Consider the following 20,111-nt stretch of genomic DNA (forward strand, 5'->3'; position numbering starts at 1 on the left):
ATTCTAGTTAAACAACTGAAAACAACTTATAACTCGTTGACCTAGTGTATAAACTGTCAAAAATGGGTATTCATGTAGGATGTTTTCATTGTTTTTTATGCTCTGAGGTTTCCTGTTCACAAAACTTTTGTAGATCACCTTTACCAAAGTCACTCATATTATAAGGTAATCTATAAAGTATTGTAATTGGACCAGTGCCTTAGCACAGCGTTTGACAAATTTGCTTGGAATCTAGGAGCCAGCTAAAACGCGCCCCGTTCCGCCAAGCTCGTGCGCAGAAGCGAATGCATACGTGAGTAGCGCCCGCATATGTAAACGGTATTCAAACCACACATATATAAGTATTGCAATGACCGCCATTTTATTCTCTAGGGTGTTAGAAAAAAATATATATATAATGTTTGGAGGCTCTAATTAGAGGGAAGGAGATGGCAGTGAAAACACAGTGAAAAACGCATCAGAATTGCTGTTTTGCTTGTCATGCCAACGGCCACCACAAGATGGCGCCAGATCACAGAAGGAAGCTTAGGCCTGCAGAAGACCGCAAAGCCGCAATCGCAGGAAGTGGGGGCGCAAGGAGATGGGGTATTCTGTGTCTCCGTGCGCCCCCCATCTCCCCTGCTGCGCGATCAATTACCGCCCCGCGCCGGACGGTAATTGAGGCCGCGGCTTTGCGGCCTTCTGCAGGCCTAAGCTTCCCCGGGCGCCAGGTCGCCATTACGACCGGGCACCCCGGTCTTTGTCGAACCCTGCCTTAGCAGATCTCATAAGATCCTTACTGGACTATCTCTTAAATAAACAGAATGACTGGTTGCATTTGTAGATTTCACTTGTATCTCCTGGTAAATCTGCCATTGCCTAAAATATATGCTATTGTGGGAATTGTTATATTTTAGTGGACAGGCTTTAGTCTCCCTAAAACTGACACAATTTCAGAACAGGATCTCCTGTTTCTTGTAAGAGTCGGTTCACACATAGGCGGCACGACTTCGGGGGCGACTCTGCAAGTCGTCCTGAGGACGACTTCAGAGGCGATTTGCAAAACGACTTCTGTATAGAAGTCAATGCAGATCGCCCCGAGCCGCCCCCGAAATACTACAGGAATCTTTTTTCTAAGTCGGAGCGACTTACGTCGCTCCTATCAGAACGGTTCCATTGCAGTGAATGGGACGCGACACGTCAGGCGGCTGAGCCGCCTGTCGTGTCGCCCCTGTGTCAACCGGGTCTAAGGGTGGTTTTGGAAGTAGAAACTATCTCTGTTAATATATGTAGGCCTGTAGGGGTATGAAACGGCTGGTAATTTTTTCTGTCAAACTGAAAATACTCTTTGAAGTGGACAGGGATGAGTGGCCACCACACATGTTCATACATTTGTTATTGTATAGTGCATCCTTCTTGTAGGTGTGAATAGTCTAAAATATTAGATAGAGGGGTAGTTGAATGGGACAGTTTGATTGAACTGGCAGTGATTTTCTTTGAAGATACTTTTCAGTGCACCTTTGTCCAGACTATAAACATTAAACGTGACCCTGCTGCTTTTCTAAACATTCATAATCAAGACATACCTGTAGAACAGCCCTCAAAATTTGCACTCGCCTGCTCGCATTTTGCGAGTAAATTTTGAGGGCTGGCGAGTGTGGGGCGGGCTGCCTGGGAGCAGTTGGGGTGAGCAAGGAGAGGAGCCGCCGCCGCCGACTGGTTGTTCAAAGCGCGGGGAACATGACAGCTTTCAATTCAATAGCTGTGTTCCCCGTGGCGAGCCACCATATACAGCCCCTCCCCCTTGTCCGGGCACTTTGATAGACAGATCACCCATCCCAGGATTGGACGGGTGATCTGTCTATCAAAGTTTCCCGGACAAGAGGGAGGGGCTTTATATGGCGGCTCACGGTGGGGAACACAGCTATTGATTTGAAAGCTGTCACGTTCCCTGCGCTTTGAACAACCAGGCTGCGGCGGCAGCGGCGACTCTGGCTCCGGCTCCTCTCCTCCTCTCACTCAGCACAGGTAGGCTTCTATGGGGACACTGTCTGCTATGGGGACACTGTCTGCTATGGGGACACTGTCTGCAATGGGGACACTGGCTGCAATGGGGACACTGGCTACTATGGGGACACTGGCTGCTATGGGGACACTGGCTGCAATGGGGACATTTTGCTACATTGGGGACACTGACTGCAATGGGGACACTGGCTGCTATGGGGACAGTGGCTGCTATGGGGACACTGGCTGGGATGGGCACACTGGCTGCACTGGGGACAGCCAGGGTGTCACACGGAATCTTGGTAAAGTCTCTGCCACAGACCTTCCCAAAGATGGAGGTACATTTGGTCCAAAATCCTCTCAGCACAGGATTAAGCACCCGGATTTCTTCCGATCAACTTCTTGTGAACTTAGAAAAGACAGGCGACCATCATTCAGCCTTTCAGTAATGGTGCATCCTTCGATGAAGTTCAAGGCCTCTCCTGAGATACCAGCCTCTTGCTCGGTGCTCTTCAAGAAGGTTCTTCATCGAGTGGCTTTCTCCCTCAGGACGGACAGCTCAGGAACACTCTGCAAGCGTAGACCCAGTCTGACTACTGGGCCTACTTAGTAGATCACAACCCCGGACCAACGTGGTCCCGGAGCCAGGAACACTTGTACACGCACCCCCGGCCAGGAGGGCCACACACGGGTGGTGGTGGGACGACAGACCCAGGATCGACAACAACCCCGGACTAGTGACGTCTGTCTCTTAAGTACTCCTCCCCAGCATGCACAGCGGGATGATCAACTCCCTCTGGTTGGCTGCTGAAGGGGAACACCCAAAACACCTTGACCTGACTGCTGCCACCCTCGGCCTGGGCTGGTAACAGCACCCCAGACAACAATAGTGGTCACTCACAGTACAGCCATGGCTGGAACAGAGGCACAAATTTAGTGAAAAATAACACAGTCTGAGTCAACTAACTCTCAGACTACCCTCTAAATTGAAAGCAGCAGGCCGCTACATACTCCCCCCACTTAAATAGACACTGTCCCCAGTGTCAAAAACCATGGTGTCTCAAGCCTGAGCGCCACACCTTAACCCACTGAACAATACAGTGACAGTAAAGAGAAAAAAGTATAACAAGTGTCATCACATCACAGTATTCTGTACAATTTACATTATTATTCATATCTATCTTATCTATCACATTATGTTAAACTTACCTTAAAACAAAGCTCTTCCAGCGCCGAGATGTCAGTGCTACAGGCGCTCTCATCTTCACTAGTCTTGCTTCCGTGTTCGCAATGACGTCACTCCCACGCATGCATGCGGGAGCTCCCGTTCACGGCGCAGGGCTCTGAAGAAACGGCCACACGTAATGTCACTGGCTGCATGTACAGTAAAATTATCCTAAACAGTGCACATTTAGAAGATATTTGCACTACATATAGGTAAGCCTTATCATAGGCTTATCTGTAGGTAAAATCAAAAGATAGAAGTTTACTTCCACTTTAGCATGGAGGAATTCTAGAAATAACTTTTTGGCTTTAGGGAACCCCTGCTAATAATTATTATATTTACACCTCACAGTACATTAGTGTGATTGTCAGTTTGAAGAATGTTCCTTACACTTGTGGTTATTGGGAAGATTCCACCCCTACAGATAGCTAAAAAGGTCATTGGTGTCAGTCAGGGGTCAAGTCCTGGGGAAAAAGGTGTGGGAACTCCCACCCTTTTCGATCCACTGTGCCTTAGTAATCCTTTATGCTACTGGCCGCTTCCTGTCTATGGATTCATCGGGTAGTGTGCGGGTATTCCGTCACTTCCTCGATGCCGCAATGTCTCCTGGGAGCTTTTGTCATTGTTGCCAGAAGACATTTCGAAGGTCTGCCTTTAGAAAGATTTAGAAAGAAGCAAGTTCAAACAATAACAAAAGCTCCCAGGAGACATTGCGGCATCAAGGAAGTGACGGAATACCCGCACACTACCTGATGAATCCATATACAGGAAGCAGCCAGTAACATAAAGGCTTACTAAGGTTCGCCTGCCCCTGACAGTGACTCGAGCTGGGCATTGCCGCTTAGTGAAGGATCGGCTCGGGCGGCTCGGGCGGCTCGGCTGCTCTAGTCCTGCAAAGGGAACTGAGTTCCTGCTGTGAAAAAAGTGCAGGAACTCCGTTCCCACGCGTTCCCACAGGACTTGAGCCCTGGTGTCAGTAGTTACTCATCTCAGAGGAAGAGACTGCTTATTGCTCAAGGAACTCCTAGCAACCTCTGAAGAAACCCGGCCTTGGATTATACTTTTCCCAAGAGCAAAAACAGTTGTCTGTGAGGGAGTTTAACTGGGCCTCAATCAACATGTCCATGAACTCTGCATGGCTAATGCATACAGAGGTGTTTTTTTGTTGGTTTTTAAACGCCATGGGAAAATGAGCTGCAGTTTTTGTGCCTCTGCTTTGAATCTTGAAGATGAATATCCTGTAGCTACAGAGGTAGGGTGACCACATCTCGCGGATTGCCCGGGACAGTCCCGCATTTTGCAGGTCTGTCCCGGGCACATTCATTCCAGGACAATACAGTGTCTCGGAATAAAACCTACACAGCCACCCCCCAGGCCAATCTGATGCCCCCGAAAAGGGCCGCCACATCACCGCTTTACACACTGACAGTACTTGTCCTGGCCGGGAATGCCCAGAGGAGCACAATCCCCGCCCCTTGCTTGTGATTGTAGATATTCTAAATCCCACCTCTTGTGTCCAATCATTGTGCTATGATTTGTTACAGCACAAGCTGATTTTTGGGAAGGGAGGGTGTCCTTGAATGGTAGTTTGGAAATGTGGTCACCCTATACAGAGGTCAGTGATGGATTGTTTTAAAGATCTTCTACTACTTTTTATATAAGTAATTCAATGTCCATGGCACAGGTGCACTTTTTTTTTCTTTAAATCATTTTTATTAAGGTTTTCAATGTTATACAAGAAAAGCCCACACGTGGGCCAAACAGTTGCCCACGCAGGGGCCAGTTACCCGTTGCGTGATCATACCACAATAGGGCACATCAGATAACATATAACACAAACAACTTATTAAGACTACAATCCCAATGACGGGAGAGGTTCAATACAGGACGAACAGTGCTCAACAGGAAATCAACAGGATAATGTAAGCTGGGCAAAAATTGGGTCAGAGCCTAGACAGATCAAAATTACATTGTGAATCTAGGAAGTGCTAACAACATCAGCTGCCGTGGCAGCATCGTCCAGCCAACAGGACCATACCTTCTCAAATTTTTGTGGGCAGCCCCTGCCCGAGTAAGTATCTTTTTATAAAGGGGTAAACTGGCATTCACTAGGCCCTTCCAGTATTTGACAGAGTTGCTGACATTTGTTCCACCAGCCCCAGCAGACAGTATTTGGGGTCACAAGGCACACAAGTCTTAGAAACCCTAGCAATAACCTGGAGTATTGCCTTCCAATACTGTGCGATTGCTGGGCAAAGCCAGAAAATATGGAAAAATTAACCCGGTTGTTGGGAGTAACGCCAGCACGCTGGAGAATGTGCCGGCGACATCTGGTGCAGCCTGTGAGGCGTATAGTGAGCTCTGTGTACAATTTTGTACTGAACCAGTTTGTCCCGTGCTGAGACCAGGGGAGAAGGAGTTGAGACGTGAGTTTCTCCAAGTCTTTTACCCGAAGGCTGGATTCAAGCTCAGAATACGCCAATTCAACTGGCCGACCCAAAAACTGACACCTATAGGCATGCGCTATTTGGAGGTACCTAAAGTGGACCTGTGTTGGCACGCCAAACTTGGCACGTAAAACATGGAAGGGGGAATGCTCTCTGTTAGTGATCACATGTTCAAGGGTCAGTATTTTATATTTGGCCCAGGCCTGTGGATCCGGGATGGTATTGAACTGCGGCAGGTTGGGGTTCAGCCACAGGGGGATGTGAGGAGACCAGGAGTTAGGCTGGGGTGCCCTCAATGCCTCACCCACCCTCTACGCCCGCACAGTGGTTCGCATAGAAGGGGTGAGATAGTGAGGCGTCTTAGGCCCCCTAAATAGCAACCCCTGCAGGGCTTCCAAAGACCCCACTATCGCCGCCTCCAAGACCACCGCAGAGTTGGTCAGGTCCGGCTGCAACCACCAGTGGGCGGTCACAAGCTGAGTGGCCAAGAAGTACTTGTGGCAATCAGAAAGAGCCAAGCCCCCGCTATCCACCGGCCTGGTCAAAGTAATGTATTTGAATCTAGGCGGTTTGGACCCCCAAATAAAGGAGAGGAAGAGCTGTTTGAGAGAAAGTTTTGGTCAGCCATTGCGGGGAGTTACGGAAAATGTATGTAAACTTAGGGAGGACCTTCATTTTGAGAAGATTGATACGACCAATGAAAGAAAAGGGAAGATTGCTCCATGCCTTCAGTCTGTCCCTGATCGCCACCAGGACAGGGTCAAGATTGAGCCGCACAAAATTTCTCTTCTCTCTCAAAATGACAATACCTAAATAGGTAAATTGATCCACCCACTGAAGTGGGAGGGAGGGAGGCGAGGAGGACCTAGCTCCTTTGTCCACCAGAAATAACTGAAACTTGTGCCAGTTCACCCTCAACCCCATGAAGGCGGAGAAGGCCTCCATAATCCCAAGCGCGCCCCACTGAGAGTCACCAGCATCATTCAGAAAAAGGAGGAGATCATCTGCGTAGAGAGCCACTCGCTCCTCCAGCCAACCCACCCTAAGTCCACGGACCTCGGCCGAACTCCGGAGGGCCTCCACAATGGGTTCCATGGCCAGGGCGAATAGGGCAGGGGAGAGAGGGCATCCCTGTCTGGTGCCCCTCTGCAGGGGGAACGGAGGAGACAGGGAGCCATTCAATTTGATGCATGCCAAGTGACCGGCATAGAGCGTGCATATCCAATCAATACATTTCAGTGAGAATCCCATTCTCCTAAGAACCTCCCACATATACACCCATTCTACAGTGTCAAATGCTTTCTCCATATCAAGCGTGGCAATGGTCCTAGTGCCTTGATTACCATGGGGGGCATGTATGTTAGAAAACAGCCTACGTACATTAATATCAGTGGATCTACCAGGCATAAAGCCGGTCTGATCCGAGTCAATCAGGGACTTAATAACGGTGTGAAGTCTAGTGTCCAGTAGTTTGGTTAATATTTTAAAATCACAATTAAGGAGAGCTGATCGGCCTGATGCGCACAGCTTAGGGTCTTTATTAGGCTTTGGAATAAGAACAACATGTGTTTCCCTCATAGAGGGCGGTAAGGAGTCCTGTTGCAAACAGGTTTGGAACAACTGGGTCAGCTTAGGGGCAAGCAATTCAGCATGGGTACTATAGTAGTCTATGGGAAGGCCATCCGGGCCTGGGGATTTGCCTGTTGGGAAGGAGTTGATGGCCCGTGTGACTTCCTCTGGAGTGATCTCCGAGACAAGGAGTTGCCTCTCTGCATCAGAAAGCCACCCCAGAGCCAACGTGTCTAACAGAGACACCATGGCCGCAGGGTCAAAGTCTTCAGGGAGTAAGGAAACATACAAGGAGGTGTAGAAAGCGGTAAATGCAGACACAATATCCTCCTGAGAGCTGACTAGTATGCCATCTGTCGTGAGGATTTCCGAGATAACCGCAGGGGGCCTATCCTGTCGTGCAAGCAATGCCAATAGTTTACCATTTTTGTCTCCATGCTCAAAGTATTCCTGTCTGGCCTGCTGTATCCCAAGCCTGGTAGTGCCTGAAACATGGAGATGCAGTTCTCTCCGAAGTGATGAAAGGTGGTTAAATTTGGGGGCCATGACCCCGCATTATGTACCCAAAGTCCCGCAATTGCGGAGAAACCTTATCATGGACTGCCTCATTATTGATCCAGTGGGGTTGTAACCACGCACAGGTTCACTTTAAAGAGAGGGAGCTCTATGGAGTAAACATTTTTTATATCACTGTCTGTTTTCTGTAGTATAAACTTTACTCTTAATCTGCCCAAGATAATGCAAGTATTTTTTACACCTGTCAAACAATTCTAATCTCTAAGGAGCTCATAATTACATAAATAAAGAAAAGGCTTCCTTGAAACTCATAGACAAAGTTCTGACTTCCCATGTAAACTGACAATATGAAATAATTTCTGCTTAATTTAAGAGACGTTTTTTTTATCTCAACAGACCCAAGCAAGAGACCACGCCTTGATATGCCAAGACATGGCATGGTTTTCCAGCATCCAGGGGTGGCATCTGGGGTACCCCTACAACAACTTATGCCCACTGCACAAGGTATTGTCACTAGCTTTTGAATAAGTATACAGGTAAAGAGAATTATATAACTTAATTAGGTTTGCATTGAGCCATTTGTGGTGTTCAGGTACACATGCAGCAGTGGGAACTCTTACTGATGAATTAAATATGTTGTTGCGATACCTGAATTTTTTTTATGTCTGTTATTTTCCAGGGGGAATGCCTCCTACTCCTCAGACAGTGCAACTGACAGGACAGAAGCAAAGCCAACAGCAATATGATCCCTCCAAGGGGCCTCCAGTGCAAAATGCTGCCAGCCTTCATACTCCCCCTCCCCAGTTGACTGGCAGAGTCCAGGCCTCCAATATTCCCATTTCTTCTCTACCCACTGCCCTGCATTTGGCACAGCAACAGCAGCAACTCACAGAAGGTCAAATTCAGCCACAGATTCAAGTGCAGGTCAAAGCGCAAGCAGCAGGTGTCCCTATTCAGTCATCGCCACAGAATCAGCTTCCAGCCCAGATCTCACAGACTCTCCAGACAACATTTCATGCACAGATGCCCATTATGGCTACAACTCAACCACAAGGCACAGCTCAACAACAGGTACAGAAAAATCTTTTGCAGCTTTCAATTTTGCTTGCCCCAAAAGTAACTCAAACCAAAACTTTTTTGACTAGTTTTGAAAAGAGTGGTGAAGGGTTAGAATCTTGGTCAGATTTTTTTGGGCTGTTGTTGTTCTTTGAGGGAGATTCTCATCAGATTGTATGTGTTCACCAAAACAGAGAGGAACAGTGAGCGGAGTCTTTCTAATATGGTAATTAAACCACTTCTTGTAAGTATTTTGGGGTAAGGATAGAATGTCTTGCAGGGTTAAATTGCTGCTTGTGTTCATGTTAATTTGTGACCACTCACTTTTGTTTTAATTCTATATTTATTTATTTTTTTTACACAAGGACATAGGTGTGGTCAAAACATGCCGATCAGCATCTCTAGCATAAGGCGTACATTACAGATGTCAATAGACAAAACAAACTCATCTTAAACTACTATTGTAACATACTTGTAGCCAGAACATCCAAATGGCGGGAAAGAAGGACCACAGTCCATTTCCAGTTTCATTATATATTATTTTATATACAACAGGAGGGTGTAAAAGACAATACTGTACCTATATCCCTAGGTAGAGAAGATGTAATGTGAAGTAGGTAAGCTGTCAGATTGTCCCTTAGGTTAGGCCAGTCAATTATGTAATAATTGCTATTGCCTTTGTCCAGAAGCTTCTGATTTTGCTTAATGACCAGAAGATATGGAAGGGAGTACCTTCTGCACATCTGCATTGCCAATACATACAAGAGGTCTGAGGAAATATTTTCTGCAAGGCACTTTGAGCCACCTGGTCAAAATTGTACAGCCAGATTCTTGGTACTGACTAGTTGTAGAGGAACAATTAGAAAAATAGAATATGTCACCTCTCTGTGTCAGGGAGAAAGAGGCTGCCAGGTTTTATTCCCATTTAGGCAAAAAAGGAGAAGTTCAGGAGTCAAATGGTTGTACAGTGCCTTGAAAAATTATTCATACCCTTGAAATTTTCCACATTTTGTCGTGTTACATGTTACATTACGTGACCAAGACAACGTGGCACATAATTGTGAAGTGGAAGGTAAATGAACAAAATTGTTTACAAATAAACATGTGAAAAGTGTGGCATGCATTTGTATTGAGTCAATACTTTGTAGAACCACCTTTCGCTGCAATTGCAGCTGCAAGTCTTTTAGGGGATGTCTTCACCAGCTTTGCACATCTAGAGAGTGTAAAGGAATCGGAAGATAGTTCCGTTATAGTCCAACTGCCCGCTTCCTTTCTGTTTCGGAGCTTTGATGATGATGGTACGACCAATTGTATTATAGATTATCTATTTACGTTTGAAGAGGCTATTTTCTCACTTCTAGAGTGACATTTTTGCCCATTCTTCCTTGCAAAAAAAGCACATGCTCTGTCAGATTGGATAGAGAGCGTCTGTGAACAGCAATTTTCAAGTCGTGCCACAGATTCTCAATTGGATTTAGGTCTGGATTTTGACTGGGCCATTCTAACACATGAATATGCTTTGATCTACACCATTCCATTGTAGCTCTGGCTTTATGTTTAGGGTCATTATCCTGTTGGAAGGTGAAAGTCTGCCCCAGTCTCAAGTCTTTTGCAAACTCTTAATGGGTTTTCTTCTAAAATTGCCCTATATTTGGCTCCATCCATCTCCTCAGCAACTCTGACCAGCTTCCCTACTGAAGAAAAGCATCCCCACAACATGATGCTGCCACCACCATGTTTCATGGTGGGGTTGGTGTGTTCAGAGTGATGTGCAGTGTTAGTTTTCTGCCACACATAGCGTTTTGCTTTTAGGCCAAAAAGTTCAATTTTGGTCTCATCTGACCAGAGCACCTTCTTCCACATGTTTGCTGTGTCCCCCACATGGCTTCTCACAAACTGCAATCATAACTTCTTATGGCTTTCTTTCAACTATGGCTTTCTTCTTGCCACTCTTCCATAAAGGCCAGATTTGTGGAGTGCACGACTAATAGTTGTCCTGTGGACAGATTCTCCCAACTGAACTGTGGATCTCTGCAGCTCCTCTAGAATTATCATGGGCTTCTTGGCTGCTTCTCTGAATAATGCTCTCCTTGCCCGGCCTGTCAATTTAGGTGGACGGCCATGTCTTGGTAGGTTTGCAGTTGTGCTATATTCTTTCCATTTTTGGATGATGGATTGAATAGTGTTCTGTGGCCCCATACACACGATAGAATTTATCCGCAGATACGGTTCAGCGGACCGTATCCGCGGATAAATCCTCTCTAAGATTTCAGAGGATTTCAATGCGATGGCGTGTACACACCATCGCATTGAAATCCTCGCTGAAATCCTCTGCCGATGACGTGTCGCGCCGTCGCCGCTATTATGACGCGGCGACGGGCGCGACGCTGTCATATAAGGAATTCCACGCATGCGTCTATTCATTACGGCGCGTGCGGGGAATCCCTTTGGACGGATGGATCCGGTAAGTCTGTACAGACGAGCGGATCCATCCGTTGGAATGGATTCCAGCAGATAGATATTCTGTGCATGTCGACAAATATTTATCTGCTGGAAATCCATTCCAGGGGAGATTTATCTGCGGATAGATATCCGACGGAGTGTACACACCATAGGATCTATCCGCAGAAACCCATTTGATGGGATTTATCTGCGGATAGATTCTATGGTGTGTATGGGGCCTGTGAGATGTTTAAGGCTTGTGACTTTTTATAACCTAACCCTGCTTTAAACTCCACTACAACATTATCCCTGACCTGTCTGGGGTGTTCCTTGGTCTTCGTGATGGCTTCACAGAACAGCTGTACTTAAACTGAGATTAAATTACACACAGATGGACTCTATTTACAAATTAGGTGACTTCTGATTTGTTTAGCTAGATTTTAGTTAGAGGTATCAGAGTAAATAGGACTAAATACAAATGCACGCCACACTTTTCAGATATTTATTTGTAAAGAAAATTGAAAAACATAATTTTTCAACTTCACAACGATGTGCCAATTTGTGTTGGTCTATCACATAAAATCCCCAAAAAATACATTTACGTTTTTGGTTGTAACATGACAAAATGTGGAAAGTTTCAAGGGGTATGAATATTTTTTCAAGACGCTGTATAGGAAGTTAGTGAGCCTCTGAAACAGTATGAGCTCAACTTCAAGACTCAGGTAAGTATTGGGGTGGGAGGGGGGGAGCTGTACACTAAGGTTTTTTACTTTCTTGCATAGAGTGCATGAAGGTAAAAAATCTTTCAGCCTTTAGAACCACCTTAAGGGTTGGGCCTATTGTTGGATGGGTCCTAAGGTTTTAGTGTCTATCATCTTTACCCAAGGGAGATCATAAAGGGGTGTAGTGGAGCTGAGTTGTTCCAAAAGTGATCCATTACTTATGATCAAAATTTACACACTAAACCAACATCCTGGCCACTTGTGTAGCCTGATAGTACCTCAAAGGATCTGGAAAGGTCATTCCTCCTTGTATTTTGGGAGTTGTAGTATATGTGTAGGAAATTCTTGGATGGGTTTGGACTAAATTGCAATTCCCTATGTATTGCTTTTAGGTAGGGAGTTAGTATTAGGATTGGAAGAGTTTGGAAGAGATATAGCTCCCTGGGCATGACTTTAATTAGCATTTTTAGTCAAGTATACATATTTGTATGCCATTGCAGGAGTTTCTTTTTGATGGCCTACAATAGCGTAAGGAAGTTAGCCTCAAAAATGTTGTCAATGGTCGAGTTGATTTTAATACCTAATAAGTAGTAGTCCAGTGGAAGGGGAAATTAGGAAGAAGCTATGACAGTCAAGTAGGAGACAGAGTTATGTTAAAAACTAGTAAAGGATGGAAGTGTAAGGCCTTGTACACACGACCAGTCCATCCGATGAGAACGGTCCTTCGGACCGTTCTCATCGGTTAACCGATGAAGCAGACTGATGGTCTGATGTGCCTACACACCATCAGTTAAAAAAACGATCGAGTCCAATGCAGTGTCGTAAAACACAACTACGTGCAAAGAAAAATGAAGTTCAATGCTTCCAAGCATGCGTCGACTTGATTCTGAGCATTCGCGGGTTTTGAACCGATGCTTTTGCGTACTAACCATCGGTTTTAACCGATCGGTTAGGCGTCCATCGGTTGAATTTTAAAGCAAGTTCTAAATTTTTGAACCGAAGGATAACTGACCGATGGGGCCCACACACAGTCGGTTTGGACCGATGAAACTGAACTTCAGTCCGTTTTCATCGGTTTTGTCCAATCGTGTGTACAGGGCCTTAAATTCCACAATAGGGACACTGGCAGCAGTAGAAACCTGACCTGAGGTTGTAAACTTTCCCTAATCTATACAAAGCTTGTGGCTCAATTTTTCATCTTTGCAGGTGCGTCAGTGCAAGTGTTTTTGCATATTTTTGTGCATCTCTGTTGGGGCAGCCCATTAATTTTACTTTCAATGGGAGCCGAACACCCACAATGCTGTAAAAATTAGCTTTAGCCTAGGTTCACACTGCTGCGAATTCAAAATCGCGGCAAAATGCGCGATTTTACTGCGATTTCGCGGCTGCGATTTTGCCGCGATTTCGGCCGCAATTTAATGTAAATCGCGGCCCGAAATCGCAAAAAGTAGTACAGGAACTACTTTTTGAAATCGCAGATGCGGCGTCGCACTGATTAGGACAGTGCCATTGCCGACAATTGCCGCCGATTTGAGATGCGATTTGACATGTCAAATCGCATCCCAAATCGTTCCAAATCGTACCCAGTGTGAACCAGGGCTTACAGCTGCCTGGATCACTTTTACATGAAAGCCTATCGCAAGATGTAAAAAATTTTACCAGGATTGTGGCTGCAATATATTGGGGTGCACATTTTTGCATGCTTTCCTGCAATGCACAAATGTGAACCTTTCCTTAAAGGTGATCAAGCTTGCTTAGATGTTGTTTGCTCAGTTTGTTGTTTTATCTTCCAATCATTCTGACATATATTTGTTTATGTATAATACATAGTTATCCATTTCTTCAGCATATTGCAGTATCTCTGAAAATAGATACACATGCAAATTTTTGGCTCCTATTTTCACACTATGCTCTGACAATTCTGTTTGTAATATAGCTTTTTAAGCATTATCTTGCTATTACATGTAAACAGCAACTGGAAAACCTGGTTCATGTGTAGCAGCTGTTAGGTGCTGAAAAAGAAAGTGGATGGATTGCAACAGGGCTTGCTGCACATTATTTTCCTAGGACAATCAAGTCCCTGCCTGGAACTATGTAACCCATGAGCAGTAGATAGGACTAAGCATTGCTAGGCACTGAGTGACAAGCCATAGACTGGTAATCTTAAAACACCCCATCTGTTGTCATCACAACTTACTGTATTTCAAGCTGCCACGTGTAAGGATGACAACACTGTAGTGCTTTGCATAACAAAGACTGAGTGTTCCCTCCTTTTAAAGGAAATGCATCAGGAACAATTCTGCTGACAGGATCACCAGGTATCTTTTTTTAGATGCAGAAGCACTAATAGACTGGATAATGTTTTTTTTTTTTTAAGCCCTTATAACATATTACGTTTTGTACTTTGCCAACAGTTCTATTTCAGTTAACTGCACGTGTTAGCAGATGTGTGGGGGTGCCATTAAGAATTAATGACATCACTACCCCTGTGTTAAAGGGCAACATGTTTCTGAGCATGTCAGGAAAGCATGTGATTTTTGTGCGGTTTCCTGACAACGCAGAGTGTTAAAGTAGCCTTAGACTGTGTAAATCTCCCTAAAGACATTTATATTCTTATTCATTGACATTGTTTGTGAAGTTATTTGTAATTCATTAGTGAACATTTTCATTCTTTACTAGACTGTCACCCTGATGAGGCCAACCACAGAATCTCCACAGCAAAAACTTACCAGCAGCTCTCAGCCCTCATCTTTTGTGGCCCCAGCAGCCATTTCTAATAGTAGTCCGGTTGCATCTTTCTCTCTGCCAACAAACAGAACTAATCAAACTGCGAACAAAGCTGTATCCTCCACATCTCCCAAAGCCTCAGGATCAGCGTTAGCAGCAACTGTCAAAGTACAAACCTCATCGCAGAGCATTACTGGAGTATCTCCAGAAATTCAAGACAAGTCTTTGGAACAGGTAAAATTGATATATCTGGACTATAAAATATTGTTCTCGAAGCCTGAAGTGAAAGTTGCACTGTTTAGTCAATTTTATGTGATTTGTGCATTTTAATTGGTTTAATAAGGTTAACCACATCCCCCACGGTGGCTTTCTCATTCTGACTGGACATCATATGAAGTCCTTCAGAACGGGGCGCTCATTCGTGCCCAGGAGGAGTGCAGCGCAGTAATCTGTGGTGTGGTGTGTCCCTTGATCACTGTAAAGAGCCTATGACGTAGGCTCTTTACTTTGTGATCAGCTATGTCCAGTCACAGCTGATCACAGTTAATAGGAAATGCCGGTTGTCGGCATTCCTCAGCGTGAGGAGAGGAGAGCCAAAAAGCGTCTTTCCTCAGTGGTGACATGCACATAGATAATCAATGCAATGACTATCAGTGCAGCCCCATCAGTGATACCTGCCAGTGCTGCCTTTCAGTGCCCATCAGTGATGCCTGTCAGTGCCTCCTCATAAGTGCCACATATCAGTGTCTATCATTGCCCAAAAGTGCTGCATATCAGTGCCCATCAGTGCTGCATATTAGAGCCCGCCTCATCAGCGTACATCAGTGAAGTAGGAAAATTACTTGTTTACAAAATGTTACAAATTTAAAAAAATGACTGAAACTAAGAATTGTGTTTGTTCGTGTGTTTAGCAAAAAATAAAAAACCCAGTGATGATTAAATACCACCAAAAGAAAGCTCTATCTGTTTAAAAAAATATAAAACTTTTGTTTGGGTACAGTGATGCATGACCGCGCAATCGTCATTCAAAGTGTGACAGCACTGAAAGCTGAAAATTGGTCTGGATGGGAAGGGGGTGAAAGCTCCCTGTATTCAAAGTGGAGGTCCAGCGTAAAAAAAATATTTAAAAGTCAGCAGCTACAAACACTGTAGCTGCCGACTTTTAATAGGGACCCTTACCTGTCCTGGTTGCCCGCGATGTCGGCCGCCCGAGGCTGATCCGTCCCTTGGACTGTGTCCCCGTGCCGCCATCCTCACTAAGGGAAACAGGCAGTGGAGCTTTGTGGCTTTAATGCCCGTTTCCTACTGCGCATGCACGAGTCGCGCGGCGCTCTGTGAATGGGCAGCTGACTTCTGAGAGACACACAGTTCCCAGAAGTCAGCGCGGCCCATTCCCCAGAATACAGCGTGAAGAGGACGAGATCGAGGAGCACCGTAGACAAAGAAGGGGCAGATTAGGAAGCTCTGCCTAGTAATTTCTGGTAAGTATGAAACAAATTTTTTTTTTCAATTTTGTTTAGCCTTTTTGGCTTTTTTTTTTTTTTTTTTTTTTAGGGTGGACCTCCACTTTAAGTGGTTAGGAAAAATGCACTAATGTGCAAATTCATAGCTTTGGGATATCACTACATAGAGCATCTTCTTCTAGGATTCATGCGGAGTGCAGAAATATATGTCAGTCAGAATTATTAGTTACTTGATATTACTTAAAAGCATAGTTAAAAACTCTCTATGCAGAGATCCAATGGGCTGGTACGCAGAACATGAGCATATAATGCACACTCTATGAGGTTGAGTCTGAAGTGGAAAAAAAAAAAAAAAAAAACTCTCTATGCAGGTAAGGGGCATCTGTAGCTAAAAACAAGCTGTGCAGCTTTGATGAAAGTTGAGTAAAGCCCTTGCTATTGGTTTCAGATATTTATGTACCTCCTGAAGCTTGCCTGAAAAACTCCCAGAGATCGCTTCATCTCGTCCTGACCTTGCTCCTGCGATGGTGGAGGCGAGCAGTAAAAACTCTAATAGCCCTAAGATCCGACAGGTGTAATTGACTTACACCGTCGGATCTTCGGATGCGGTACCTCGGCCGCTGCTGGGTGGAGTTCGCGTCGTTTTCCAGCGTCGGGTGTGCAAATTAGCAGTTACGGCGATCCACAAAGGTTTTCGCGTTTTCGCGTTTTACATTGAAAACTTGCGGCGGTGTAACGTAAACGGGTTACGTTGCGCCGCCGCAATTGTACCAGAATCTGGCCCTCTGAGTCTCTTAGCGATGTCCCAGCAACAAGGCAGGACAAGGTGATAATATCTCTGGTAGTTTTTTAGACAGGCTTCAGGAAGTATGTAAATGGCCTACACCTATAGCAAGGGCATTATTTAACGTTCATCAAAGCTGCACAGTTTATTTTAATCTACAGATGCCCCTTACCTGCATAGAGAGTTTTGAACTATGCCTTTAAGTAATATCAAGTAACTAATAATTATGATTGACTGAGATATATTTCTGCACTTCATAAATCTTAGAAGAAGATGCTTTATCAAGTGATATCCCAAAGCTATGACTTTTCATATTAGTGAAAAGTTAGGACAAAGCACAGCACTGCTTGCTCATACACAGTGGAAGCCGGATGTGAAGTCACAAGGAGTCACAGCCAGCTTCCCAAAGTAAACATGCTGGTGCTGGGGACCCAATAACCAGCCCGGGTGAGGACAGTATTTGTAGCTGCTGATTTTTAATGTTTTGTTTTTTCTAGGGTGAATATCCTCTTTAAGGATACAGAAAGCTTCTGAGAGTTTGGAAGTTTGGGCTTCCAGAGGATGCAAAATTCTAATTTGGAAAAGCTTCAGTTCTCCCTCACTCTTGTCACACTTTCATATTGGCCAGTAAGACAGCCTATTATAGTGACAGGCCAATAGGAATGTATAGGCGTGGGACTTACAGCAAGCTTCAACATTTTACAGAAGTGTCAGAGCTTTGCCTGATTAACATGCATTTGCCCGAAGCACCTTTGTGTACCTGCACTTCATACCTAATGCCGCGTACACGCGATCGGTTCGTCTGATGAAAATGGACCGTTTTCATCAGACGAACCGATCGTGTGTGGGCCCCATCAGTTTTTTTCCCATCGGTGAAAAAACTTAGAACCTGTTTTAAAATTATCTGATGGTTAAAAAAAACAATAGAAAAAAACAATCGTTTGTGGGGAAATCCATCGGTTAAAAATCAACGCATGCTCAGAATCAAGTCGACGCATGCTCGGAAGCATTGAACTTAATTTTTTCTCAGCACGTTGTTGTGTTTTACATCACCGCGTTCTGACACGATTGTTTTTTTAACTGATGGTGTGTAGGCAAGACTGATGAAAGTCAGCTTCATCGGATATCTGATGAAAAAATCCATCAGACCGTTTTCATCGGATGAACCAATCGTGTGTACAGGGCATAAGAGTTAACAAGCGCCAATCATGGGATGGAACTGTGGGTGCTAATGATAGTGCAGTGCCGCATCCTTAATGTTTTATCCAAAAGTTGAAAAATCTACTTTTTAGGCACCAATTACACAAAAGTAACCAATATTTTTATTAGCAATTTAATACAGAATATCATTAAAAGAGACAAAAAAATCAAAACATTTTGTTAAAAACTGCAGCGTGGTTACAGTGAAAATTTTAAATTCTCCAATAAGGTCAGGAGTGTCAACATACGTCACAACGAACGTGTATGACTGTACTAAGTTATAGCAAATTTCAAGCTTTACATGTTTCGCGAAGATCGCTTCTTCAGAAGCTAGTAAAGTTTATAAGAAAAGAAAGACCATTATTGAATTTAATTAAAACAACCACAACCAGCAGGATATTATATAGACCATAATAGATTTAAAATACAACTTATCAACATATGTGGTTGATACCAGGACCGCCAAAAACAAACAGGACATATCCCCCATGCAAAGTGCGCAGCATGCCAGATGTGGAGACGTGCCTCATAGTGAAAAGGTAGACTTTATTTTTCACTGTAACCACGCTGCAGTTTCTAACAAAATTGATTTGATTTTTTTGCCTCTTTTAATGATATTCTGTATTAAATTGCTAATAAAAATATTGTTTACTTTCGTGTAATTTTTTCAATTTTTCAACTTTTGACTGCACTTCATACCTGTCAGAAACTTTCAGTATTGTTAATGTGACTCCTAATAGTATTATCAATGCATTGTAGAACTTTTGCACAGAAAAGTTTATTCCTAAAAAAAAAAGTTTTTTTTTTATAGTATGTAATCTAAACTTTATAGGAAAACCATGTTCATCAGCGCGTTGCAGATCTTCGCAAAGAAGGTTTATGGTCATTACGGAGGCTTCCTAAACTGCAGGAGCCATCAAGGCCAAAGTCTCATTGGGATTACCTACTAGAAGAGATGCAATGGATGGCTGCTGACTATGCTCAAGAGAGAAGGTGGAAAATGGCTTGTGCAAAGAAGGTAAAGCAAATGCCACAATCTTTTTATCTGTCAGTCTTTATTGTGTGCTGCAGATATTACTACTTTTTAGGGTATTAAAGTGTGTGTTAACCCCCCCCCCAACAAAAATAAAATAACACATGTTATACAGCACAGTGCTTGTGCTGTGTCATTTGGCCCCCTGTATCACCTGAAATACCTGGCTGATCCTGCCAGTTTCTACCCTCCCCTCTCTGCACTGACTCCGATCTATCAGGGCTGCAGAGCTCTGACCCGGGAGTCAGCATATGTGTCTCTGTCATCCACAGCCTGTTCTGTATCTCCTGTGTGCTCCCCCCCTCCCCTCTGATCCTCAACTCCTGCTCTAAAAAAAAGTTTTATTTTCTATAGTTCCCTCTTATATAGAATAGTAAGCTCCCCAGTGCATGTAATTTCTAAAAATGTGCCGTATAATAGCTTACTTCAGAGTGCCGTTCAGCGCTCATGTGACTGCCCGCTGGTCTCCCCTCCTTTCCTCTCCTTGGCTGAAGTCAGCGGGGGTTTCCCAGCACCTCCCCCTGCAGATATTACATCGGAACAGGAGACCAGCGGGCAGTCAGCTGATCGCCGAATGGCACTCTGAAGTAAGCTATTATACAGCATATTTTTACAAATGACATGTACTGCGAAGCTTACAGTTATAGAACACGGGGAACTATAGAAAACATTTTTACCTTAACAAACACTTTAAGATTTATACTTTTCTCATCTGTAGCTGGTCAGAACTGCTGCTCGTTATCATGAAGAAAAAATAATGAATATTGAGAGAGCCAAAACAGAAGAAGAGAACAAGCTGAAACGAATTGCTGCCTCAATTGCCAGGGAAATTGAGTATTTCTGGTCTAATATTGAACAAGTAAGCAGTTAACCATTTTATATATTCATGTGAAAATAGCTTACAGTAAAGTTTTCATACATTGCAGAAGTAAAACGTCTTGTAA

General features: G+C 44.3%; 1 protein-coding gene across 6 annotated transcripts in view; it reads left to right on the forward strand.

Moving 5' to 3' along the window:
* The window catches only part of LOC120935641 (E1A-binding protein p400-like), a 290,514-nt gene that overhangs the window by 53,879 nt on the left and 216,524 nt on the right, over positions 1–20,111 (forward strand). For all 6 annotated transcript variants that reach the window (XM_040347697.1, XM_040347694.1, XM_040347700.1 and 3 more), the window contains 5 exons: positions 8,137–8,244; positions 8,420–8,811; positions 14,640–14,921; positions 18,967–19,152; positions 19,886–20,026. In XM_040347697.1, coding sequence (XP_040203631.1) covers positions 8,137–8,244; positions 8,420–8,811; positions 14,640–14,921; positions 18,967–19,152; positions 19,886–20,026 — 1,109 coding nt within the window. The remainder of the gene's footprint in view (positions 1–8,136; positions 8,245–8,419; positions 8,812–14,639; positions 14,922–18,966; positions 19,153–19,885; positions 20,027–20,111) is intronic.

This window comes from Rana temporaria, chromosome 1 (genome assembly GCF_905171775.1).
Source record: "Rana temporaria chromosome 1, aRanTem1.1, whole genome shotgun sequence".
Lineage (NCBI taxonomy): Eukaryota > Metazoa > Chordata > Amphibia > Anura > Ranidae > Rana > Rana temporaria.